General features: G+C 40.1%; 1 protein-coding gene across 1 annotated transcript; it reads right to left on the bottom strand.

Moving 5' to 3' along the window:
- Nucleotides 1–1,240: 1,240 nt before the first annotated feature.
- si:ch211-235m3.5 (BICD family-like cargo adapter 1) lies at nucleotides 1,241–18,129 on the bottom strand. The gene is made up of 10 exons (XM_044202896.1): nucleotides 17,630–18,129; nucleotides 15,612–15,827; nucleotides 10,006–10,125; nucleotides 9,373–9,519; nucleotides 8,654–8,836; nucleotides 6,336–6,500; nucleotides 5,350–5,427; nucleotides 4,440–4,552; nucleotides 4,000–4,120; nucleotides 1,241–2,680 (listed from the first exon to the last, which is right to left on the bottom strand). Exons 1-10 carry the CDS (start codon nucleotides 17,873–17,875, stop codon nucleotides 2,426–2,428), a joined length of 1,644 nt encoding a protein of 547 aa, XP_044058831.1. The 5' UTR covers nucleotides 17,876–18,129; the 3' UTR covers nucleotides 1,241–2,425.
- Nucleotides 18,130–19,138: the final 1,009 nt, after the last annotated feature.

Below are 19,138 nucleotides of genomic sequence, written 5' to 3'. Positions count from 1 at the left end.
GTTAAAAAGGCAGGCCAATATGAGCAATATGTCAAAGATAAATTATCTTAAGTCATTACTGGTCCTGGTTGAAAAAGAAACTAATTATTATTATTAAAATTATTTTAACAAAATAATAATAATAACATTTTGACTTGCCAGCAGTTCAGATTATTCAGAGCTCAATAAGTGTCATTTGTTGAGAACAACTTTTCTTCCTTTGTTTCTTTTTATCTCAAATGTGAGACTGCACTGTGAGGTCAGTTGTCATTTCAGCTACATCCGGCAGAGGGCAGCAGCAGACTCTGGCTCGGTCTCTCTTGACAAACCAGACCGAAGCTGTCTGAGTTTTGCAGATGTGTCTGCAGTTTCTATGTGTGGCCCTCTGTTTTTTATCAGTGTGTTGATGAAGTTATGTAGTTTGGGTTGAGAGTTAGCATTTGGACAGAGACTTGGGTGAAATTAAATAAATGTTTGGCGATGTGGGTTATGTGAAAAAAGAAACAAATGTATATATCACATCAATAAAACAAATGGTTGAATTCAAAGATGTAATAATGATCTAATAACTATACTGGTACTTAAAGGGACAGTTCACCCCAAATCAAATTAAAATTAGCCTACATATTTTTCCTTTTACCTGTATTGCTATTTATCCATCTCGATTGTTTTTGTGTGAGTTGCCAAGTTTTGGAGATATTGGCAGCAGAGATGTCTGCATTTTTGGAATATAATGGGACTATATGGCACTCAGCTTGTGGTGCTCAAAGCACTAAAAAAAATACATTTGAAAAACTCAACAGCAATGTCTCTTTTCAGAAATCTTGACCCGGTTACTCAATATAAACCACAGATTTGTTGTGAGCAGTTTCTTGTGGGAACTATTGGTGGAAATAAGTTTTTCAAATGTATTTTTTTGGCGCTTTGAGCACCACAAGCAGAGTGCCTCCCATTATACATGGAGTTTATCTCCAGTATTTGTACTAATTGGGTTGGAAAATGCAGACACTTGTTTTCAATTTGTGTATTTGTGTCCCAGTATATGGTCATCCTGGGGCCAGTGCTGCATTTTGATATTGTACAGAACAATTACGCTCTAAACTGAAGATATTTTTCAGTTCTCTGATCAAATTCTCTTAATTAGACAAAGTAGGACGAGAGTAGAAAAGAAACAGTTACACTGATAAACTACTACTTTTCTAGAACAGTCAGCTTGATTAAATAATTGTTGCTCTGAATTGAGTAGTTTTCTAACACAACATCTTTAGAAGAACTTTATTAGGGGGAGATTGTACAGTTCACACACATAGGTCTGAAACACAAACATGCACACAAACAGGACCCATCGACATAGACATGCAATTGTGGGGGGAGTAGGGAGAGATGTTAGAGTGATGGGGAGCAGTTACGGGTTCAGTGCCTTGCTCAAGAACAGTGCCCAGGAGGTGAACTTGCACCTCTCCAGCTACCAGTCCACATTCCATACTGTGGTCCGTGCTGTACTTGAACCAACGACCCTGTAGCCAAGTCCCCCGCGGACTGAGCTACTTGTTCAGATGTGTTTTCAGCTGCCCGATTCTCCCCTTTTCAGTTTATCATATTAAAATTCTGAACACAAATAGTCAAAAACACAAAACCCTGAGAGGATTATTTGATGTTTTATGAAATTATCCAGCAATCATTCCAGATGTGGTCAGTCAGACAGGTTAGGAAAGAACACAGTTTGTAGTGAGCAGCGTTAATATTGAACAATGAGTCACAGAATATACACATACATGTGTGACACATACCAAACCAAGTTGTCATTCAGAGAACATATTTGTTTTTTACTAAAAAAAAAACAAGAACCAAAAAACGAAATTATAAAAAATAACAACTTTCTCAGTCTACATGAAGACATACAATCAACATTTTTACATATTTAGCTTTTGAGCAAAACTGACTGGAAAAATGCAGCTTCTCATATCCAACTTGGTACGTAAAGACATACTTCAGTACGATTACAAATGAACTGTTTGATTGTTTATTTCCTGACCGTACGTCTCTTTCTCTTTGATCTGTACTCTCCTCTGAAATACACCTTTCATGTATACCATATAAAGTCTCAGACATAAAGACATTTACAATATTACAACTATTACAAAATAAGGCACGATATTTACAGTCTCAAGCAAACCTTTGTAATGTAATTCTGTGAAAATGCTAGTGTTCCAGGTTGTCACAGTTTTGTTTTTAGGAAGGCTCAGCCTCTCAGTGAAATGTGTACAAGTAAGTGTCTATTTGACAAGTCTTTGCCCGTAGTGGCTCTGTTGTTCATCACTGAATTAAAAGTGTCTTTATGGCTTCTTTTCACCACATGTGATGTACGGGAAGCTGCACTCTGACCTATCCTCCTGGCGCATCCTCTCCTCAGCACTCAGGAGGAAGGTATAGCCCTCACTGTCCATTATTTGCCATACTGTGCCCCTTTCCCTCGTCTTAACCAGTCCCTCCAGGGGGATTGAGTTTTGTCCTGATTTGCTTCTGAACTCCAGGTGGAGGAAGAGGAGGAGGATGAGGAGGAGGGTTGGCGTGTCCAGGTGGAGGCCGTCCTGTTGGGCCTGCGGAAGAAGGACATGCCGTTGGAGGTGGACTTCTTCTGAGTAAGCTCCGACTGCTGCTGGGACCTGAGCTGCTGGTTGATGATGATCTGGATGTCGTCCTAAGGAAAGGCGGAGGAGGAAGAGGAAATGAGCAGGAAGTCTGAGGAGCAGGGATTTAATCTGGTGTCTCATGTTGGGCAAGAACAGCTGACACTGACGCACTGCCCTCATATCATTCTAGCACACTTTATACAGTCATGGGACTGTATCAGATTTAAACACTAGCTAGTTTAGCACCTTTCAAAACCAGATTTACATGAATGAAATGCAACAAGAATTTCAGGGAATGGTCGAAAAGCTTTATATAAGCAGTGCAGATTCAGCTGATCTGATACTGGGGTGTTGGAGCTAAAACAGTAAAATGATCTCCATTTGTCTTAAACCTGGACAGTGGAATTGTTTAACATCATTTAGTTGCCAGCCTTTAGGGTACTTGGGGCACAATACGTTAAAAGATCAGAAATATATAATGGAGCCAAACCATGGAGGGCTTTAAACGTAATCACGAGACTGACTTATTATACTTATAACAAACCATATTTTAGTACGATAGTGTGATTGCACTGCCTTTATGATCTACACTGAACAGTTTTCTCTGTTCCTATGAACTATTCTGCTCAGTGTATCTGATTTGTACATGGCTTGTAAATATTCCTGTACATTTCTGTATATTTAACATTATTATTATTTGTGGACCTATCACTGCATGTGTGCTTCTTCCATCTGTAAATTAGAAAGTGCATTTGTAGACTGATGTTTGTGTATCATCACGCCTTTGATACCAGTCTGTATCTGCACTTACACATTTATATTTTGTATTAGAAATCCAAAGGAATATTTTTACAGATTATTTTTGATTGTTATTGAGGATAATTGATTATTATGCTGCTTTCAGCTAACAAACATGATTTCTCCAGAAAATGAATCAGTGTTTTGGTTCAAATATTATTTGCATTATATCCATCAAAACACGAGAGATCGGACCCTCCGGCAGATGGCTCGGCTTGGCATAGTGACTCAGCAGCAGAAGGACTCGTAGACAGAGACACCTGCCGCTTATATCCCTCCAAACTGACATTACTCTGAGAGAGATATGGCTGCGTCTGCCCCTGACCTCCCACCGAGGACACCAAATTGAGATACATCCATCTCCTGTCTTGTCAAATTATCACTAAAACTGCAGACAGCATGCCTCAGAGAGTGACTTTTCATCAGTTATGATGCAGATGTTAAAAGTTGTGTGCAGATTTGAGATGCGCTTACAGATTCTAAGGCAGTTTGTGACAAAGAGACAGCATGAGAGATGATTTAAGGTGGTGTAGGATTCAGCAGACTGGATGGGATGGACAAAAAGCTCTACAGAGAAAGGGGACCCCACCTGCCAGGCCTCCAGTTCCTGTGACAGCTCCAGTTTACGTTGGATGGCTTCTAATAACTGGTTGTTCAGGGACATCATGTCATTTTTACTTCTCACCAACTCGGCCTCCATCAGGTTTTTCCTACCAAGAAATGATTAAACCTCTTCAGTCACATCACAGTCATGTACAATGAAATGTCAAATCCGTTACTATGGCTGCAAGAGTAGCTTTCTTTAAAGAAAACAATGAATTACGTCTCACTTTTTGTTCCCCTGACAGTAATTCATTGATTTATTTCTGAATATTCAGCCCAAAATTTGCAGAATTATTCTAGATAAAAGTCAAGAATAGACATTCTTGTAAAATAAACATGTAAATGAAAAATGCTATCAAAGGCATCTGAGTATATTGGATATTATAATTTGCATTGAGAATATTATAGAAAAAATGAGCTTCTCACTTGGCTATGGCTTCATCTCGGTCTCTGATGGCCTGTTGGACGACTTCAGCCTGCTCCTGTACACTCTGCAGCTTCTGCCTCAGCTCAGTGTTTTCCTGCTGCAGCTGGACGTTCTGGAGGAGGAAGAAATGAACTGTGTTTATATCTATCTGTTTATTTGTTTAAAACAGCAATAAAGACATTGTTGTTGCACTAAAGTGGTTTCTGCCTTCCAAGGACTGTTAAATGTTTCTGTTAAAATTTCTATTTTATTACTTTTAATCTTCTGATTTCTCTGTACCTTACGAAGAGCCATTTTGGGTTTGAAACATTGTAACTGTAATAAGATACAGATTTTAAAGGGAGCATTTAACAGTGTTGTTAGTGCTTGAAGGTTTTTTGAACAAGAAAGATGTGTTTTGCACACTGATTGTTGCACTAAAGTGACAATGAGTTAAGTTGCAATTTATCACAAAAATAAAAAACATGATATGATGAAAAGAAAACTAAAGACACTTTGATGTAATTTGTGAACTTGAATGAACTAATTCGGATGTTATAATTATAATAATTATTATTATATACCACACACTTGATTTAGGGCTAACTTTTAAAAAAGCTAAGGCAATGAATGAAAGTGAAAAACTACTGTTTAAAACTGAAAAAAACCCTTTGTAAGTCATGTACTACATTATTTAATTATGAAAATTAAAGCTGATAGCAAGCAGTAATTTTGAGGCGAAACATTATCAAACTTGAAAATATATCTCCAGTAAAAACGCTCTCTAAAGTCAGTGAATCTGTCTGTGACACTAAGATGGATTACAGTGACCGCAGCGAGGTCACTAATGACACAGCCGAATCCTAAAATAATGGGCCGCTGTGGACTCTGCTCCTCCCCGACAGACGTGTTCGTTCATCACTGGGTTACCTGATCTCTCAGCTCCTGTGCAGCGCTCGGATTCCCACACTGATCACCCGTCCTGTCGACAAAAGCTCGATTCAGCTCCTGGGATGGAGACAAAGAGATCAGGTGTTGGCCGTGCATTTCACAGAGATTCACACCAAAAGGAGTTTCTGTGGCATTGGCCTATTTACATGGTGCTCCGAGGGAAGAAGGGGATGGGGCAGGAATATTAAGTTACAGTGATAAACGCCTGACTGGTCTGAATGGAATACAAACGCCACGAGACACAACTGGACAATTGTATATGCTCGCTTGTGGCAAATAGAGGCTTAGCGAAGCATATAAGCTATCAACTGCAACAGTTCATTCATCCATTGCATAAACAAGGACACACAGTTCCTCAGCATGGTTAAGTGTGTCGACACTAAGGTGCCTCTAACGGCCACTAGGGGGTCGATAGGCTAACTGTGAATAAATTGATGAATGTGGTATGTGAGTAGGCTACTTTCTGGATCCATGATGTGACCTCTAATAACACAAAGTGGGTAAGTTATTCCACTTTCAATACAGTTTTCCTTATCTGGATCATAAAAACCTACATTTTAGAGGTCTCCCAACAACAGTGATATATTAAAAAGAAAAACACATATGTGCTACTAAAATATATTCTTCTCACATAAATTGTGTTTAAAAAGCAACAATTGTGCTGCACTGTCCCACAAATATATGCAAAAATGATACATTTTTAAAGAGCATACAGCTAATACGTGTTTCTAGCCTTTATCTATCTAGCAGACTTATTAATCAAACTCAGAACACACAGAGCTGGGAGTTATACACATATAACCTACATATAGAGACGATGATGATATATGATTCAAAAACTTCGAAGACATGAAAGCTACAGTGTAATATTCCTGTCCTCCTTTGGTTTCAAACAACAAGGTCAGCCTTTTGTTTTGCATTTCCTCTGTTGCCCCAGTTGGTCACTTTGTGTGACTGTCGCTCACCTGAGGGCTGGATACCTGTGCCAGGGTTTGGGCCACTCCCTTCAGCTGATGCAGCATGGCCTGCAGGTCCTCCGGTTGATCCACGACCTCTGACCTCCCTGCGCTGTTCAGTTCCTGGGTCAGTGGGAGCAGTGACTGTAGGATGGAGCCCATTTCTTGCTTTATCTAAGTACAACAGGAGAGTGTTGATTTATGTTAATTATGACTTTCAAAAAAGCTAAAAAGTTTCAACTTAACTATTAACTTCTGTTTGAAGTGCTCTCTCAAAAAATTTGGTATAATCTGGAGGTTGCAACTGTGTATTTGGCCTTCATTCAAAGACCTACTGTTTCCGATATTTTAATGAAATGTAACCCATTACTGACAAAAAACCTGGGTCAAAAACAAGATATTTCCTTTCAACATGCCACATGTTCTCTTCACACACATCACAGCTTGAGTGACATAAAGTATTTACACACATTGGAGGTGCAAGCATTACCTCATTACTTTATTTAACTTCCTTGAGTCAAATATATCACATGATGGTACTAATCTCTCAATAATCATGTAATATCTTATGATAAGTTTACAGACACTTGTGTAAATGTGTCCTGAAAGCTGTAAAATGAGAAAGCTCTCTTACAATGTGGCTATGACAAACAGGAAATGTAGTGAATGACTTATGAGTGCAGTTATACATCACATTTTCCTGCTGGAACAAAACAATAACGGTAGACAGACTGTCAGACAGACATAATTCAGACTTGGGTCTCTGCAACAAGCCTTATCTTATATTTCTTTGTGGTGACTTCACTTTGAAAATCAGCACTTTCACACCTTCTCCTTGTTTGTGTCTTGGCGTCAAACACAAGACACACGGTCACGGAGAACTTGCACAAAATGTTCTGTCTGCATGTTCCTCTCTGCAGAGACAGCTGCTGTACGTTCACTACATTTATACATGTTTCAACTTATAGATGATGTTTCTCTGGTGCAATTATTGTGTTTTCTCACTGTACATGTCTCTCAGGAAAGACTTTGTCTAATATTCTTGTTTCCCTCATCACAGGAATTTCCCCTCAAAGCACATGTGAATCATTGTGGGCAGGACTACAATAGAACAAACCCCAAAACAAACACTTGCCAACCACAGTGTGGAGATAAAGCTAGTGCAGCCGGTCCCAAACAAAATTATTCTGTTAGTTACAGTGCTTAGTTTAATTTACAGCCTTTCTGCCTCGTGGTCAAGGCTGGTTGTGTTTGTTGTATTGTTCAGATAAACTGAGTATTTCCTACTTAGACTTACTTTCGTTTTGCATAATTACTCTGCAGCATTCACAGTAACTGTGTTATAAGAAGAATTGGAAGCTATTCTCTCATGCTCTGTCACAGCAATGTCTGTTTTACGTTTAATGTTTTATGTCATTATATCATCTCACGTTACATTATGTCATATCGCCCACCCATACCTACTGCCATAATAATAAAGCTGGTTCTTGGTTAAAACAGCCCATGTCCCTTAAAGACATGCTTAAAGACAAACTCCACTGATTTCACACTGAACTCCTATAACACTGTCAGACTCACGATGGACAGTTTGGGGGGAAAAAAGAATAAAATAGCTGCAGCACAACCAGAGATATCGTCTTTTGTATTCCTCGTCAAAACCGCCTACATTACCCATAATGCAACTTTACCACAGTCAGTTCAGATCGGAGATTCAGGTGTGTTATGCTGGTAGCTAATGTAGTCTTGAGCCGCTAGCATCAAGCAGAGATGAGGAGCTGGCTACAGAGGTCTGGTAACTCACTTCTTTCTAACTTTTTCATTTTCAAACTTGTAGTCTTCAGACCCAACCGATACTGACTCAAATGACATCACTTGAGGCAATTTATCAGATTTCATGCAGCTCCCTCTGTAGTCACAAAAGGCTTTATACAACTTTTTTTACATATGCAGTAGTATTCCCCAATACCTGCAAACAGACTTTGATGTTCCCACATGATTCTGATTGAATGATTCACAAGCTCATTACTACAATTCAAGCTTCCCAGCTACAACCATTACTCTTTTCCTTCTCCCCTATCTAATTCTATTACTCATAACTCCTGTATCACAACACCTTTGAACATTTTTTAGGTGCTTGTGAAAGTTATAAAAAAGGTAGTGTGAGTTTTCAAGTATACAAATGTATTTTTGTGGGAACTGCTTTCAGCTGTGGATAAATACACATTTGGTTTCAGACAAATCTTTCTCCTGTTCTGGTTTAATGGTTTAAAACACTGTAGTCTGACTGTGCTTAAGAGTAATGTGCTCCAGTCCTGCTGCTTTAGTACCTCTTCTTTGCTGACTCCCAGCCCTGCTGTCTCCAGGCTGCTATCCAGCTCGGACAGCAGGGAGGCGTCTCCCTGGCTCCTGGCTTCCTGCAGGGACACCTCCTCCTGAAGCTCCTCCACCTGGGCCTGCAGCTGCTGTGAGCGACCCCGCGCCGCCTCCACCTCCTGCCATGCCTCGGCTAGCTGAAAACACAAGGAGGTGCGTACACATGCATGAACACACACATGAACATAACGAAAAAACACGCAGGCACTAACGTGAGTCTGAATACAACAAATGACAGAGAATGAGATAAGACAACATTATGAATAATGTTAAATAGAGAGAGATGGATATGATAAGACAAAAGTGCCAAGGCCATGTGTCTTTTAAAAAAAGCTGTCATGAGACACAATTTTCCACCAACATTTAGTGCGACAAAAATCCTGACGTGCCAGATTCCAGCCTCTGGCCCATCATGAAACTATACGAACAAGAGTGGAATCCAGAATTGTGGGTTAAAGTTACAATGACGGGGATGAGGTGATTGTTTAGCAATGCTTTCCACAATCCCAGCCGAAACCCAGACCGCCAGGCAGGGAGCAGAAAATCCCTTTGTTATTGAGGCTCTTTCATTCATACACCAACTAACCGCACTGAGCTGTTTTGTGTTGCCTTGTCTGTGTTTGCCTGTCTGTGTGTGTTTCAGCACAAGCATGTAATGTATTTTTATATGTACCTGCTGGCTGTGCTGCTGCTTGAGTTGGTCATGCAGAGCTAGGCGTGTGTGTAAAGAGGCCAAACTCGCCCTCAGCTCAGTGTTTTCATGAGACACGCTCTCCAAACGCTCCTCCAGCACCTGTTCCTTCTGGGTGAGACGCAGCACCTGAAAAACACACACAAACACAGTTCTTAAACATGACAAAAATAAGTTATGTCTTCTCTGACTAACTCCCACTATTCCCTTGCATCACACCCTATCAATCCACCAATGATGATATCTGTGAGTGTTTGGAGAGGTGCCGTAAATATTTGGAAATTTTTCTCTGACTTTATTATCCCTGAAAAAAAGTTTAAGTTTTGGAAGTGTAAAAAATTAAGCAGCTTTCCATCATTTAATGTGGGTAGTTTCCTTTGTTTCTCAATTTTGGAAACAAGTAACCAAAGGGATTGAAGAGTGGTTGCATAAACCATTTGCTAGAATCTCCCCAACTGTATTTATTAGGAGTCAGGTCTCTTCTCCCACCAGTTATATCCAAACAAGAATTGCATTGGCAGGCTTTATTGGCACACAGTTACATTTAGTATTAGCTTTGGTTTGGTTTCAGCATTTAGAGGTACATAGTGTGCATGTTTTATGCATGGTAGTTACCTGCTCCCTCATGGCACTGATCAGCTCCTCATCCTGCGACCTGTTGTGGTTTCCTTTTTGTTGGAGCTCCTGCTTTAGAGCCTGCAGCTCACTGGACATGGCTCTCTCCACCTCCATCGCCTACATACACCAACACACATGAGATCCACAAATGGAGTAATGGAGTGTGCATTTTGTTTACTTTTGAAAAATAAGGCGAGGGTTACACAGAGATTTAAGCACAGAAAAAATTCACTCAGTCAGAAGTCAAACTATGACCACGAAAAGTGGAATCATACGTTTGGATCAGGCAACTTGAAACTCCGAAACAAAGCTGGCCTGAGGCACAAGCTTTAAGAGAACTGAGACCACAATCTTGAATCTAAAAATAACTAAATATAAAGCAGAAGGTAAAATCCTGTAATATAGAAACATATGAGAAGAATAATAATATGATACCTGCCTGAAAGGTGGGGATTAGGTCACTAAAATTAAGCATGTGTTCGGTATGTTTTTTGCTGCGGGCCAAGCAGCACACAGAAAATGATGGTTTTCTTTACAGAACTGCTTACAGCTGGTTACAGTATGTTCCCAAGTTAGGGGTCAAGACCCCAATGAAAGATACCATCTGAGGGGTCACAAGGTGATTAAAGACAAAACTATGTTAATTTTTTACAACTTTTACAGATTTTTGCTTGGAATATAGATATTTTCACCTCTTCAGGCCTCCAAAACTCCTTCAGATGAAACTATTAGAGAAGGAAAAATCATTTTTGTTGAACTGCTCATAACTCATGTCCACACATAACCTGTGATGACATTCACAAGTACATATTGGCTCATTTTAAAAAAGGTACCCTGTAGAGTTTTTGACCACTAGTAGCACTATGGAGCAACGTTGTAACAAGTGGGTCCCTGTTTTTTTGTATCACATGTACAAGCAAGAGCATGCAGCAACAGGATGCACAATCATGCCGATGGTTTTACGCTGAAGAAATGTGGCAATGTGCCAGCTAGCTAGCTAGCTAGCCAACATGGATATGAACAATGCAGGATTTTAAATTAAAAGAAATCTGTTTTGCAGGTGTTTAATGAGGAAGGAAATGCATTCAACATGTTTGTCAGGCCTCAAGGATACACACAATACGTTTTGGTGAGAAACACTGAATGTAAACAAAACTTTGTTAACAAGAAAATTCCACAGGGCACCTTTAAAGAGGTCACAAGCCAAAAAGGATGGAAACCACTTTTGTAACTAAAATCAACTATTATGTGATCACTCATCCATCAAAAGAACAGAAACCAATAGCCAATCATTGACAAACAACATGTCATACTAAGTGTTAAATAATGATTTGTCACATATATTTTGTTCTACTTGTTTCTCTGTAAATCAGCTACTTGACAACACATGATTTTGAAACACTAAAAAAACTAAAACTCAGGGATCTTTGGAGTGCTGCTGTGCCAGTTCTGAAGCCTCCCAATCCCCCGTCCTGGTCTGGGACCCTCCGTTCCCCTTACTCAGCAGTTTGGCGGGCCCCTGTCAGGTCCCATCACCACCACATAATACAAGATGAAAGGCCGGCCTCTGCGGCAGATGGAGCGGAGGGCATCTTGGTCTCGTCTGTGACATCATCATGCCACATTAGACAACAATGTGGCAGAGGGTAAACTTGGACATCATGAGGGTGAAGCGGAAGGGACAGCTTGTGTGTGCGTGTTTGTAGGAGTGCACAGAGGAAGTGATGTCGGCGTGAGGGTTAAAATTAGTGGGAAGTGTGTGTGTGTGTGTGTGTGTGTGTGTGTGTGTGTGTGTGTGACAAGAGTAAAGCAGGCCCTGATGGACAAAAACAAAACATAGCATGCAGACACACTTGGGGATCACCAACACAGGAGTGGAAGAAGGACGCTACATTTGGTAGAGACACAAAGATGATATCCCCTCACACGGCCCCCCAAGCCTTAGGCCTTCACCAGTCCAAACACTGAGGTATCTAACAGCTGACTACCCAAGCTACAGCACAGCCCCTCAGGGAACACGGCTTTCCCCTGGGATGATGGGATGTTGGGCTATGAGGGGCAACATCAAAGGAGCAAATGAAAGATTTATATCTCTCCCTGATGTATATTGTCTTTCCCTTTTTGTCTGTGAGCTGTGTGATGCTGGTAGAGGGAGCAGAGGTCACGGGGGCCTCACCTCAATTCAGGCATCTCCTTTTACAATAACGGAAATCCACAGTGAAGGATTCGTCACAGTCGTCCAATGACATACTGTGATCCACGGCCAGGGGAGGTGATCAAGTAACACTGGGTGGAAAGCAGTAGGTGAAAAGATGATGTGTTTTTGGGGTGGACCAAATATCTGGGCTCCATTTAGACGATGAAATGTCAAAAAAATAGTAGAGCTACAACAATTAGTCAATTAATCAATTAGTTGTATCAACACAAAAAGATGAACACTATAACCTTTATGAATGTAGGATTTTACTGCAGAGCTGTTGTATCAGGCTGCATTAGTTTTAGCTAGGAGTACCTAATAAACTGGCAGATGAGTGTTTGTTCTCTCATATCACACGTTTTCATTTTGGAAAGTGTAACAACAAATTATTATTTTATTTTATTGAAGAACTGTGATAATTTAGATTCAATATTGACTGTGGCATACAGAATAAGTGCAGCTGGTGTAAACAGAAATCATAATAACCAAAACTGTGATGACTGATAGTTAAACTTAATCTAACTTGACGCAGGTCCAAATGAATGCCCTGAACTTATGATTTCTTTAGAGTTGAGTAAATGCCTCTGCCCAAGAAACAAACTGAATATTTCCAGCTTATCATCCAATAATCATACTTCCTTTCCAGTCTGGCATTCCTTATCCACAAGATTTGTTTATATCCCAATTTCTAATACACTGATAATGTTAAGCTGTGGAACATTTTCTTGCACAAGAGTCAAACTAAACCAGCAAAATGTCTTAATCTCATTTTTCTTCCCTTCAGTGGAAATAATGTCATAACCCGCTGCCTCCTCAGAATCTGATTTTATATATTTCCTTGTTAAACATTCACAGAGTCAAGTAATAAATTAACAAAGAGATGCGTCAGACACAAGACAAACTCATTAATGCTTCACTTAAGTGTCCTCGCGTTGTGTTTCAGTTGCAGGAATGGCAACATTTGTAATGTAATCAGAGGAAAAACACCCTGACATCACTCAACACTCTCTGATATTTTAACACCTACTTTCCTGCAACTGTCCAAACAATCAGCGCTGAACCTTGTGACGATCTGGCACACGTCAACATTGTTTTTATGCGGCCGCTTCCTCTAATGCACCAGGATGGAGAGTCGCAACTAATCTTTCCTCTCACATCGGAGCTTTGCGTTGCTGTTGCTGGTTAACGTGATGAATTCTTTCTCTCTCAGGTTTCTGTGGTGCGATACAGACGCCTTCCTCCAGATTCCTGTCATGCTCTGGTTACACTCTCACAATCAGGATATAGAGTTTCAAGCTCTTTGAAACCTGCTAGAGCTTCATCATATGTAGACTCACAATCCATGAGAGACGTAGTGCAGAAATGGTCTCTTATTTTTTAAACGTGAGAATTAGTGACAGAGACTCTACACATACTACACATACTACATTAGGACACAAATTAACTTATAAACTATATAACTACTATATAACTATAAACTTGCTCTGAAGCAAAGAGCCGAAACAATTAGTTGAATAACTGATTAGTCCATAGGCAGAAAATCATCCAGCAACATTTTGTTAATCAATTAATCGTTTGAGTGAAGCAAAAATACCGAATATTTACTGGTTACAAGATTGTCTCCTGGTCCCAAATGTGAATATTTGCTGATTTTCTTTGTCTTCAAAGATAGTAAACTAAATATGTGTGGGCTTTGTGCTGTTAGTAGCAAACGATCGATCGACTAATTGAGAAAATAATCAACACATTAACTGATAATGAAAAAAAACAAAACATTAAATTGTCTGCCTACAGAAGCCCGATCAGGACACACAGGACAAAAACCCCTGTGATAGCTGTGGGAGTGCCTGTACAAACACACGTAATCACAGACATACAGACACAACTCACCGCAGCAGGCAGCGGTGCAACCGAAGCAACAGCACCCTTCACCACGTCTGGCAAAGACACGGCTGACATGGAGCTTCTTCACTCTCTTCTCTGGCTTTTACAACCACGCAGAGTCCAGAGTTACCTATGTCTGGTGCCGAGCAGCCAAATAAAACATTTTCTCAACTTCCTTCTCCTTGAACAGCCCCAAACCAAGATAGCACATTTTATCTAAATTGACTTTTTCCTGAATTTCTAGGGAGTCTGTCTCCCTCAGTAAGTCCTTTAGTCTGGCCGCTAAGGGGGGAAAGACATTCATAGTTCCTGAATTCTGTGGACCTTGACTCATGGGAGGGTGCAAACTGTTGTTTGGATTCATTTTTAACTTTGTGAGCTCAGGTTTGCTGTTCATTTTTCTGCTCTACTAAGTAATCAGTCGTGTGTAACGCAACACGCCACGACTGTAATGTAATGCAAAACTTTCTCAGGCTGGAAAAATACTCAAGGTTGTCTAGCTGTGTTGTCAACTCCTCCATGTTAACTGATAAGAGGCTGTAAAGAATGTCACCGGCTTGATTTTCCTCCCAGTGTACACTGTTTCCTTAGGATCAAACGCTGGAGATCATAAATATTTGACTTGAACGCATATGAGCTGATAAAGATTTGAGTCAGCTGTATGTAGCCAGTTATTTGGTCCATTGTGTCATCTAAGCACTTTGTTGAAAGTTAACTTCATGTCACTAAATAAACTAGATCTGGTTTAATAGATTATAATGTTCTCATGTAGGGCTGCAACTAATGATTATTTTATTTTATAATTGATCAATCTGCCCATCGATTAATGGTTTGGTCTATAAAACACCAGAAAAAAGTGAAAAATGCTCACAATTTACTCAAGCCCAAAGTGAAGTCTTCAAATATCTTGATTTGTTCAACCAACAGTCAAAAACTCAAAGATATTAAGTTTACAGTGATATAAAACAGAGAAAAGCTCTAAACTTTCCTCCCTCTGTCCTCAGTCTGAAATCAAATCATGGCACTAACTTTCACTCTCCTTTTTGTTTACATATCATTTCCATTCGGCTCCACCCTGGCACGGATCATTTGCCTGAAACCAACAACTCAGACGTTGTTTCATAGCTACTGACTGACCAAATCCACTTCAGTCTCTCCTGCTTGGATGAAAAACCTTCTTTTTTATCAAAACTTGCATTTGTACAGTAAGCATTTTGTCATGTCCTTGTTCTGAGAATGTAAACAGCCTGAGAGTCTGGCCTCGCTCTAGAGCAGATTAGACTGAGTCAGACTGATACCAGAGTGGTTTGCAAAGAACATTGAGTTTCAGCGTGTGGATTGGATGACAGCACGTCTTATCTGGTTTGACTCAGAAGACCTGCAGCTTTGGACCCGCCGCTCAGGTGTTTGTTTCACAGAGGCTCAGTTACTTTTATACCAAGATCAACAGGTCCCCTTCAGTTCATGTGATGCAGACATTAAAATTCACGCCCTGCCTATACTATCCACGTGTGGCACTCACAGTGTTGAGCTGCTCCCTGAGTCGCAGAGTGTGCTCGCTGTGCTCCAGCTGGGCTCGACTCTTGTCCCTCTCTGCCTCGCTGAGGGCCAGTGTGAGCCGCTGCACCTGGGCGCTCAGCTCCCTCACATCCCTCTCCAGGTCCCCCACCTGGCTCTCCCACTGGGACTGGCAGCCCTCCAGTTTCAGCCGCAGATCATGCCTGCCCTGCTCCAGCTCCTACACAGGGGTGGAAAGGTTCATGTTGATCTATAATAACAGTTAATTCAACATAGGCTGTTTGTACTATGCATTGGTTTGAATTTATAATGCTTGTAAATTATCATTATCGGCAACAGGATGTTACAATGATAACATTTTAATTTTAAAACAGCATTTGAGTGACAAAATGTGCCAGCAAGCCTCACTCAGAGCTGCAAAGGATCATGGGAAATGTATGACAGCTGGAAATGGAGTTTCTGGGGATGCACTGAGAATTTACAGCATTTATGTCAAATCTGTTTTCATATATTCAATTAGAGCTGAAACTTTTAGTCAATTAATCGATTAATTAATCAATCTACAACTATTTTGATAATTGATTAATAGTTTGAGTCATTTTTCAAGCAAAACTTCCCTTGTTTCATCTTCTCAATTGTAAGGATTTTCTCTTTTTCTTTGTCCTATGTGATTTTTATGTTCAGAAAAGCAATGTTAAAACGTTACCTTGAGCTTTAGGAAACTGGGCATTTATCACTATTTTGTGACATTTTTTATACCAAATGATTAAGTGATTAATTGACAAATATATTCCATAGAAATATAACTATTTATTAATGTTTCTGTCTTGCAGATTCAATCAGTTTCTAGGCAGATAAGTCATTGCACTAAAGTACTTGTCACATTAACACCCTGCCTATGGTTTGCCCCAACTCTGTGATTTAAGCCGTGGTCACACCTGATAAGATTTAAGATTGAACACCTGAAGGAGACATCAGCAGTCACCTTGAGAAAAGCAATGAGGCCATTATTTAGCCTGTCATAACTGCTCAGGTGTGTGATACCGTGCAGCTTCACAACAAAGACAAACACGTGTAAAAGTTTGCAGACATTTCAGCTGCTGTCTCTTGTTTCATTGCTGTAATGTTGGATTCATTTGTAGTTTTGTAGACATACAATCTGGAGAATCATCACCAAGTCTTTTCAAGACATGTAAAGTGTGTGAGCGTTGAGGGCATCCCAGTAAATCTGCTGACACTGTAACTGCAGTTCTCTGCTTGTACTAGATGTAGGCATTAATAAGGAGTTTGTTTCTTTCACAACCTGTGAAGATGCCTGAGAAACATTTCAGTAGAGACGTGTCTCTTAAGATAGAAATACTTGTGTAGTCTCTGGAACAGCACAATAGAGTGCAATGAAAGCACAGAAGCTTGAACCTGATTATACTTAAGTTTCACATAGAACCAACTTTTCTGCCTGTTTACACTAAAGTATGTGAATGACAGCTGCTTTGGTAATGATCATGTAAATCAATCTACACATTTACAGTAGATTTCCTATGGAGTCAAGTCATACATTGCTCTCTATTATATTTAAAGTTGTCACTTGGACCTATAACAATAAAGAAACTGCCAACTGGGTGTGTTTGTCATATATTTGCCATGTGTATCTTGTGATCTATGGTCGGTATAATTTGTGATACATTCTTGAAGAAAAATGACAAATTGGCCTGTACTCCAAGATAAATGAGGAGTATATTTTCTATACTGGATTCATTTTGTTCCCAGAGTTGCTCTACAGTCCGATGCCAGTTATAAAGACGTAAGTTGATATTTTAACGCGTTATTATTGAGTGTACATATCCTCTTTTTTTTTAAATCAGGAAACTTCATTTCATTTTCACCCGCCCACAAACATTAGCAGCAACGACGTCGTCAAATCTTTCTAAACCACCTATTTCATGTAAAAGTTTTTATCATTATGCACTATTTATTTGAGCTCTATCGCCGCTGCTCCGTATAATAAAAGCAGATTAGTCTTACCTCCAGCTTGTCTGCGTATTGTTCATGAAGTTTGTCGCTCTGATCTTTCAACTGACGGTTTTCCAGGAGCAATGCGTTTCCCAGCTGAGCTGCCAAAATAACCTCTTCCTCCTTTTGTTTCAAAGCAGCCACAAGTTCATTGGGGTCTTGATAATCTGTCATTTCCTCCGCTCCGTAGTCGAAGTAGAAATCCTCCTCCAGATCCATTTTCTTGGACTTGAAGCTCCATTCATCCAGTCGATCCATAATTAATTCAAACACACACACACCTCCTGAGTAACTGTTTTTATTTTAACTTTAAAGCAAAGACACAAAAACACGCAGAAATAGTCGCACACGTGTGAAAAAAGTGACCCTCCATAACACCTGGCTGCTCTCTCTGTGGCTGAAGCTGAAGGTCGGAGCTCCACAGTGAAAGTAGGCTGTTCCGTCTGTCACCAGCAGGTGTCTGTCTGTCTGTCTCTCCAGGGGGGAGTTTCCTTCAGTCACCTGAGCGACTGTTACCATCCCACAGCCACCTGTCCTCATTTTATCACGGGAAATTACACAGAGTGACCACAAAGCAAATAAACACCTGTATGATGTCATTAAATGCAATAAATATTACTTTACTCAAGACTATCAAGCTTCGCTGGTTGCAAAATAAGAATGAAGTAAAATTAGAGATTTCACTGGCTATTTAATATAGGACTAAGTGTCCAGACTTTAGAATAGATGAGCCTGAAAATCTGTCATTTCCATTCTGATTTAATTACTTTTCTCTGGATCTTAAGTATCACCTCTCTCTCTCTGTCTGTCTATCTGTGCAAAACAAAACAGGTCACATTCATACTGGAAATGGAGAAAATCCTCCCTATAGTATCATTAATATCATTGTCCGTTTTTCTGCATGACTGTATCACATCAGTCGCCCACCACAGAAGCATCAATGTATCTTGTCTTGTTATGACGCAGTTCAGTTTTCATTTTCACCTCAGTACATCACAACTAAACTAAACCATTTTACTCTTCATTTCAACATATATATTGATATTGTGTAATAAAATGTTATATACCGCAATAGAGAATTGTATCACCCACTCCTCCTCAACCCTTCATCGTACAAAACACTCCAATAAAACTTGTCTAACAAAAAACATTTTTAATAATACATCTTGGACACTGCACTGCACATATAACCAAAAAATGTTTTGGATGCCCAGAATATATATTTCAAAGAAATGTCATTCAGGCCTACATGATATTTTGAAGTATGACAGTGAATGGGTCTCTCCACCGCTTCAGTCATCCTTCCACCCAACAGGTGCTCAACAGGTCCGCCGTGCATGATCAGGACTGCTGAGCTGAGGGGAGTGTCTGCCTGCTTTGTCTGGCCGCTTGCCAGAGGTCAAAGTTCAGCCCCCCCACAAGGTTTCATGGAGCAGAGGGGTGGGTGGGGGGCAGTGTCAGGGGAATAAAAGACGAAGCATCCTGACGCATGGCAAGGCTTTTGTTGTCGGGCTTCTGTAC

Source organism: Siniperca chuatsi, linkage group LG7, assembly GCF_020085105.1.
Source record: "Siniperca chuatsi isolate FFG_IHB_CAS linkage group LG7, ASM2008510v1, whole genome shotgun sequence".
Classification (NCBI taxonomy): Eukaryota; Metazoa; Chordata; class Actinopteri; order Centrarchiformes; family Sinipercidae; genus Siniperca; species Siniperca chuatsi.
Note: the sequence above shows the minus strand (reverse complement) of the source record. Positions and strands in the feature narration are given on the sequence as shown.